The 8365-nt window shown below is 48.1% G+C and overlaps 2 protein-coding genes; both read left to right on the top strand.

The window, feature by feature from the left end:
- Positions 1–590: 590 nt before the first annotated feature.
- Positions 591–2247, top strand: GSTUM_00000129001 (uncharacterized protein; the record flags this gene model as incomplete). XM_002835362.2 has 5 exons in its annotated part: positions 591–614; positions 662–718; positions 774–1155; positions 1215–1966; positions 2024–2247. 5 exons carry the CDS (start codon positions 591–593, stop codon positions 2048–2050), a joined length of 1242 nt encoding a protein of 413 aa, XP_002835408.1. The 3' UTR covers positions 2051–2247.
- A 2709-nt stretch (positions 2248–4956) lies between these two features.
- GSTUM_00000128001 (uncharacterized protein) lies at positions 4957–6031 on the top strand (the record flags this gene model as incomplete). XM_002835361.2 has 3 exons in its annotated part: positions 4957–4977; positions 5054–5234; positions 5304–6031. The coding sequence occupies 3 exons, from the start codon at positions 4957–4959 to the stop codon at positions 5933–5935; spliced, it is 834 nt and encodes a 277-aa protein (XP_002835407.1). The 3' UTR covers positions 5936–6031.
- Positions 6032–8365: the final 2334 nt, after the last annotated feature.

Here is an 8365-nt window from a genome sequence, read left to right as displayed (position 1 = left end):
ACGTGGTGCATGTTTTTTGGACTCCTCTGATTTTCTTTAAATTCATCCAGGCATTGGTGTCTCGGCCACACTCACACACTCTGCCCTAGTACTGTGAAGCGCTTATGGGTTGACATTGGTTTTCTCTACGATAAAAATTTCACGCGCCACTACCTGTTGGCAGAAAGTCCATCACAGTGCGCTGAGACACAAGGGCTGTTGGCGCGACATATTAACCAAGTTTGAAACTGACCAATCAGAACTCTTAAAACGTATTACATAAGTAGGCTTAGTCTCTGATTGGTCAGTTTCCAAGCTTGGTTGCAACCACCATAATATGTCACGCCAAACAGCCCCTAAAAAGCATCAACCTCGAGTGAGAAATTATGAGACGGTCTTCTTCGGCTATTTTTGTCCAACCCTCGCTTAACCCTATTTCTCTAGCGGGGGGCTGCATCAACAACAACGAAGTCCCTGCATCTTCACCCTACTTCCCGAGTTCTGTCACCTCCTTAACCCGCTCCCCTCTACTCCTCGTCAACCATCACTGCCTTCTTCCGACAAACTATCTTTCACACAGTCCCTTAGTTCTATCTCTCAGCATAAACAACATGTCTAACAAAGCTCTCATCCTCGTTTGTACCATCTCGCTTCTGCAGGAACCTTTAGCTGATAACTCTAGGTCGGAGGCCCTTCCAGGGGAACTAGATTCCGCCCTCTATCTCTTGATCTCCCCAAGGTATTGTTTTCCCCGATCTTGGAGTTGGAAACCGCTTAATAAGTCGCTGTCGTAGCCCCTGTTCGAGGTTGCCGGCCACCCCCTCATTTACCATCCCCTCAAGGCGGTTGCAAAAGTTCCTTCCATCAAAGAAGTTTACTTGATTGGCTACTACGAGGAATCTATCTTTGCGCCATACATTCGCCAGTGGTCTACGGAATTCCCTCAGTTCACGATTAAGTATCTACGCGAGTATACCGCTTTGGGGACCGCAGGAGGGCTATACCATTTCCGCGATGCTATCATGAAGGGGAACCCGAGCAGACTTTTCGTCATCAACGCGGATGTCTGCTGTTCTTTCCCCCTTAAAGACATGCTCGACATGTTTGAGGAGAAAGAGGCAGAGGCGGTGCTATTGGGAACTAAGGTTAGCAATGAGGCCGCGAGCAATTTTGGATGTGAGATACTGCTCCAACTCCTCAGTGACCCGTGCGTATTTTAACCTTTGCGTTCACAGGCATTGTCGTCGACCCAAAGACCTCTCAAGTCCGCCATTATGTCGAGAAGCCGGAATCCCATATCAGCAATTTGATCAATTGCGGTGTTTACCTCTTTAGCTCCTCGGTCTTCTCTCTCATTCGCTCGGCAATGGAAGATAAGGCCATTCGCCTCGCCTCAGATCCCACACTTGACCCCAGTGATGGCGACACCTCTTCGGTCTTGCGCTTGGAACAGGACATTCTTGGCCCCCTTTCGGACTCACGCCGTTTCTTTGTTTACGAAACGCGTGACTTTTGGCGTCAGATCAAGACTGCTGGTTCGGCTGTCCCCGCCAATGCTCTCTACTTGCAGAAGGCCTGGCAATCGGAATCCAACGAACTTAGCCAGCCTTCCGCATTCATTGTTCCCCCTGTTTACATCCACCCGACTGCGGTGGTTGATCCCACAGCCAAGCTAGGCCCTAATGTTTCCATCGGCCCTAGAGCAGTGATTGGAGCAGGCGCTCGTGTCAAAGAAAGCATTGTTCTAGAGGATGCAGAAATCAGACATGATGCCTGCGTTTTGTACTCAATTATTGGTTGGCAGAGCAAGGTCGGCGCTTGGGCTCGTGTCGAGGGAACTCCAATGAGTGTGACGGAGCACTCCACGACAGTCGTCAAGAACGGCGTTCGTGTGCAAAGCGTCAGTATCCTCAGCCGAGATTGTAAAGTTGGGGACGAAGTGAGAGTTTGGAATTGCGTCACTTTGCCGTTCAAGGAATTGAAGAGGGTATTTATTTTTTCTAGTGTCCTCCGCTCAGTGTGGCGCGCTAATAGATTTCTTTAGGACGTTTCCAACGAAGTCATTATGTAATTTTGCCGTTCAACGAACTAGTAATGATGCTCTTGTTGGAGAAGGGTCAGAAACTTATGCCCCCCCCCAAAAATCGCTGTTTTTTTATACCTTGTATGTAATGAGTTGGTGAATTCCCTATCCTCTTGGCTATCTATGGGGAGGATAGCTACGTTCCGGGGATCTAGTGAAATTCGGCCGACCTAAAGTTACTAAAACTAACAACACAAAAATGTACTGAGAATTATTGATATTGCACAAGTAATGCTGATGGGGAGATGTCGGGATGCCAACCGAGATTCAAAATGGGATACGAGCACAGTATGTTGCCGGTACTGTACGAATATGGTTTCGGAAGACTAGACGCGACCCCACCCCCCAGGAAGCGATAATCTTTGATGCACGATATCATACTCGTACAGTACGAGTACAGCAACGACGACCCTAATTCTTGCATTTAGGTTTAGCTTCAAGGATGAAGGATGACAAATTAATATCTTGGGGTGCAAAACCTAAATAAATACATTACGGTAGGTAGGGTAGCCGGGGGCCATGGACCTGGGACACGGTTCTCAAACATGGGGACCAATAGCTAATAAAATTCCTCCGCAGCACGAAGGCTTGTCTTAAATCGGTTAGCCATCCGATAGGAGAGGTGTAGTACGATACTTGTGCTTGTGTTCTGCAGCGAACAATGATTTCACTGATTTCAATCCCGAACCGTCACTCGTATTGAGTGAGATCGGGAGATCAATAGCCCTCAAATTCACCTTCCTGGTTGAAAAACAATGTTCTCGGGTTCATCATCTATCCGACCTTCTTGGCGATGTGATATAAAAACTCACCGGAAGTGAGCGACAATAGGTCAATTCTCGGATTTGGCCTCTGGTATTGTTAGAATAGGATAGTATACTCTCAAACCCCACGACTTGCGTTCCTTGGGTCGGGAAATAGATGCAAAATTTCTTGAAATAGAGTGTTCAGAGCCTCCAGATTCCACTCTCACGCTCCGGGCTCCAATCCTGACCCCCCAAGCCCTTCTACGGAGAGGCTTAATAACTCTATTGTTGAAGGTTCTAGATGGATGTTGATTGATCGGTGTAGATTTCGGAAGTTCCGGGGGTCTGGCGGAGAGTTCAGAAGTTCAATAGATCAGTGTAGAGATAGCGTTGACGAACGAAGTTGTTTTACCTTATTTACCTAACACTCTTGTCCATACAGCGCCGTAGCTCCCCACATATTCATTTAGTCTTCTATCTACCGCTGCGCGATCGGTAATCTACTGTTATCCCGATTAAGATCTATGTTGTAAGAATTGTGGTTTAATGGATGTCTTAGGGTTTAATCTAATTGTTGGTTTTATCATGCTTCCTTTCTTTCCCCTGATAAAGATGCACTGGTTTCTTGGGCTTGGTGGGGGAGCCCGGACTATAATTTTCCGGGCTGAGCTAGGCCAGGCCTGGATTTTGGGGGGCTTGGGCCGGATCGGTTCCGCTCATTTTGGTTCCGGGTTTGCCCATCGGAAGGCTTGGACTCACATTACTTGTATTGGGAAACGTGATCCACGGTTGCGTCAAGAGCCCTCGCGGTTGCGCTTAGATCCTTCCAAATAGCACCCAAGACAAGACATACGGGTAGCACATTTCATGCATCAGTTGTAGGAGAGAGAAAAGCAATCGGGAAGCAACGAGGGACGGATAAAAGGCGGAACCAATCATCAATAGGGGGCAAGGGCGAATCTAAACTTAAATGCGGAATTGTAGTGTGGCACAAATACAGTAGGACAAAAGAAAAATCATGGACTGAACATTCCCATAAGTATATGAGCAGTGCTGAGCATGCCCAGCTGCACTGGGAATGGTGCTGGATGGGATTGCAAATACCCACTCAACCACTGGTGGATGTCCATAGATGCTCAGCCGAGGGTGCGCACTTGTGTTCCCTGCGTGCGTACGAGGAGGTGAGGACTTTTGAGGAGGATTTTAAAGTAAATCTCGTATCCCTTTCCAGTTGCCCATGAGAGCGCTGTTTGATGAAAGCATTATCCAATTTCCCGGGGATGACAGTCTGTTCTAGCCGCGGATTTGTACCCTACCTGTCCACATATAGCAGCTCATACAAGGGGCACAATACCCAGAAAATCGCTGTTGTGATCTCAATTTCGTTGGTTCATGAGAGCAGTTACGATTTCAGCAATGTCGAAAACTGATGCACAATGCGCCCCACTGAACCCGATCTGATGCCGTTGACCGGGGGGGGGGGGCAAACAGTGCCGGTGAAATCTCCTTAATTGCCTGAAGGCTGAGGGATCCCACGCGAACTTCTGCCATTATCGGGTGAGTTGCGCCAATAGGGTTCGGGCAGGTGAAAAGATATTCGAGTAGTCGAGTAAGAACTCGAATAAACAATCCTTGTGCTAGGACGTTGGACTTGCCTCTCTTAGTAAGGTCGGTGTTTTGAACCCTTCTTCCAGAGGAGGAAATTTTGGACTACATAGCACAAGAATGGTTGGAATTTTTGACTACTCGGGTATGCAGGTTAGTGATGAGACGGGCATGGCTCAAGTGGCCGAGGACATATCTACGAATTCCCGCGAATTGCGCATATATATTCGGCCACCTAGACCCCTGTCTGTCTCATCACTAACTTCCATACTTGAGTGCATTTTAAACGGTTCAATGATTCAAGTTTCTATTGCCATTTCTCGTTCTCCATTCATTACATGTCATCCTGCAAGGAATTCAAATCAATGGACGCAAAGTCAGGTTAGGATTTTACATGGGGTGGTCGCTAGTGTTGAAAATCTCGAATCCTGGTTGTAAATCCCTTGTTCCGACATCGGGTTGCATCAAGTTCTTTTGAGGGGGCACGTGTGTTTTTTTACCTCCTCTTTTTTCGCTTTTTTCACAGCAAGCCAACCGGTCAGAATGAGGACCGCCGATCTCATCGTAAGGAGCCCTAAACCTCTTCTAAAAGTTATTATTGTTATTGCCATTTTTCGCAGAGTTATTGATGATGACGAAGGCAGGACCGACAGCGGGACTCACGGTATGCCTGACCTTCTACCCGTTCGATACGTTAAAGACAAGAATCCAATCACCCGCATTCCGAAAACTCGCAGCGCAGTCGGCGCGCCCGAGGAAGATGTGGCTACGCGGGTTATACCAGGGTATCGGGCCGATTACTCTCGCGATGGTGCCTGGCTGTATGTTCGCTCATACCACTCCGGGGGGTTGCGATCCATTTTTTCTAACTTGGTGATTGCGGTGGCTAGCGGCTGTATTTTTCACATCCTACGAATCCTCAAAAAGCTTTCTGCGAACCTCCGCGCCGCAAATCCCCGAGCCGATAACACACGTACTCTCTTCGTCTCTCGCGGAAGCCCTTGGGTGCGTGGTGGCTACCCCCGCTGAGGTGATCAAACAGAATGCGCAGGTCATGCATGAAGCCAAGGGTTCGAGTTCACTTGCGGCCCTGAAGCTCGTTGGGCGTAACCCCAAAGATCTCTGGCGGGGCTTCACACTCCTAGCGGGTCGCAACCTCCCATTTGTTGTCATTCAATTTCCACTTTATGAGCGGCTGAAGGTGATGTTCAGGGTGCGCGAACGGGGAAACGGATTGATGGAGACTGCAAAGGTTACGGGCGCGGCGGCTGGGTTGTCTGGGGGTGTGGCGGCATGGTTGACAACGCCGGTGGATATGGTGAAGACAATTGTTATGCTAGGAGCGAATAAACACAGCGGGAGAAGGCTGGGAGCGGTAGATGTAGCGAAGAGCGTGTGGAGGGAGGAGGGAGTGAGAGGTCTTTGGAGGGGAGGGGCCTTGAGGGGTATTTGGACTGGTGCCGGGAGTGGGTTATATCTGGGAATTTATGAATGCACACTTTTAGCTATGGGCGAGGAATAGTGCTATCGATAGGGTTTGGTTGCTGTAAATATCGAGCGGACTGTAAGTTAGCGTATATAGGGGTTGAAAAAATCCACTGGGTATCTTAGAAAAAAACTGAGTACGAGAATAGCTCCCTCGGCGCAGGCGCTAATCTCATATATTTAAATCTTCCGAAAGAGTCCCGCCCTGGACCGATCACTTGAAATTCCGACAATTCACACAAACATTTCATACCCCACTCTACTCCGCCATTAACCAAATCACCTGATAAAGATCCCATAGACTCTGCTCATATTGCCGGACCAGACGGATCTAGGAACACCCCCTGCTAAGAAAAAAGCGGGGGAGCCAAGCATGGGCGAGGAGCTGGGAAAATAAGTTATTAAATTTTGGAGATGTCGAGTGGTACTAATGAACCTCGGGGATTATCCATCGCTATGATATCAAATAGCTTCCAACATGATACATGGAACAGGCCGGGGATTGAGATGATTGAGATGATTGTCTATTTATTCTGTTTTATAGACTATGATTCCAATTAAATTGTGCAATCGTATATACACCTATCATACCATCTGAATATTTGTCTTCGCCTCTCCTCCACCCTATCAAAATTTGGTCGAAAGGATATCTAAACAATCCACAAACAAACTAGGGTCTCTTTCTCGTCACGTTCTTCTGATCACCAGCGGTCATCCTCCTCTTGCCCCCACCAGCCTCCTCAACTCCCTCATCCTCACTGCAAAATGCCCTCTTTCGCGTACTCGCAGAACCAATCCGCACTCCTTCGCCTTCGTCCCCGAGCCCTTCCAGTAGAGCTTCTATCAAAACGCATACGTACTGCTCCTTTTCCCGCTCCCAATTCTCATCCGCGGCGTCCTGGAGGATGCATATGTAGTTTTGAAGCTCAACAGCTAACTCCTCTTCACCAGTTCCACCGTGTCCACCTTTCTTGGATTTATCGATGGAGGTTAATAGTAGGGCAAGCTCTTCTAGAGCTGTCAGGGGTGTTCCCTCTTCAGCCTGTGGATCAGAGGGGGATGTCTGCGTTTCTGGAGAGAAAGGAACGTCTGGAGGCGTATTTGGGGTTTCTGGTGTGTGGAGGAGGCATGGCCTCGGAATGGGTGAAGGGTCCCTCCCTGATTCCGACCCTGGGTCCTCCTGTTCATATTTGTAGTACCCCTCTAGAAGTACCTCCTCACTGTAGGGGGCCGGGTAGCATCCCGAAAACAGGTGTACTATTATGTGACACATTTCGACAATCCGCTGCTGAATGGCAGCTGTTGTATCGTAAGAAGCTGTGAGTAGCCTGTGCTTTCCTTCCCTTCTATCGGTTTCTTGGTTTTCTTGTTTTTGTCCTCCTCGTTGTGCTCTCCTTGGGCCTAGGATTGCCACTGAGACAGCAATCTGTCTGCCTGTCAAAAGTGTTAAGCGGAGTGAATCCTGTTTTTGTGCTTTCCAAAAGTTTCGTGACCAAGAGAAATAGGGTGAGAAAAAATATCGTGGACATAACCAACACTTCCACCTCCGGTATTAAATATATCCCCCCCCCCCACATATCCTCACCTGCGCCTGAAACTATCCCCCCTAAGGAGAGATAGCCTGGAGCATTGTGCATCACACACCTCGTTTCTTCTCAATCAAACAACCTTATTCAAGCTGCCAAAGCATTGTGTTTTCAACTTCCCAATAATCTCTTACGCTAGCATACGACAAACTAACGCCGTACCGTAAATCACAGCTGTAGGGTACAACACCTGAAAACCGGACCGCCCGCTGCAAAGCTGATGCCGGGTAACGGTGTTCTTTACCATAGGAGTTCACGTTACAGAAGGTGCTCGCAAATTGGATCCCATTACAACAAGTGGATATTGGATGGCCGACCAGTAGGGAATCTCTGGAGGGTATTGTGTAGGAGGGCCGTACTGAGGAGGAGGTAAATTGGATCTATATACAGTATTTTTTCCTGTCCGCAGTGCCAAGGGCTGGTTGAGTTTTCCTTTGTTCTGGTGGTGGTGTGTAAACCCTCGCCCTCTTTCAATTTCATTGATATCAACTTTTTTTTATACTAGCCTTGACAACGGCAAGGTGCAGTATGTATAGCATCGTATCGTGTGTTTCATACACTTATCGATAATCCTCGTACCTTTGGCGGGTGGTTGAGTGTAGCGGCGTTACTAAACAGCTGGGGAAAGGGTGGTGATATCGTAACTAAACCTCCCTGCTTGGAAATAATGATTCTCGAATTTAGATTGTGCATGAACAGACCGAGGCAGAGCCCGTTTCTTTTATTTTGCCCGTACTGTGCTAATAATAGTAAAGCCAGAGAACAAAGGTCTTGGTAAAGCAATGTTTCTCTTTGTCTCTTGAACGTGTCCCCTCCCCACACAGACCACCAATTATGTAACACCCCCTATATGGATACTAGCACCGCAGCCCGCGACAGAG

The sequence above is a fragment of the Tuber melanosporum genome (genome assembly GCF_000151645.1).
Source record: "Tuber melanosporum whole genome shotgun sequence assembly, scaffold_104, strain Mel28".
In the NCBI taxonomy this organism is placed as follows: Eukaryota; Fungi; Ascomycota; class Pezizomycetes; order Pezizales; family Tuberaceae; genus Tuber; species Tuber melanosporum.
Note: the sequence above shows the minus strand (reverse complement) of the source record. Positions and strands in the feature narration are given on the sequence as shown.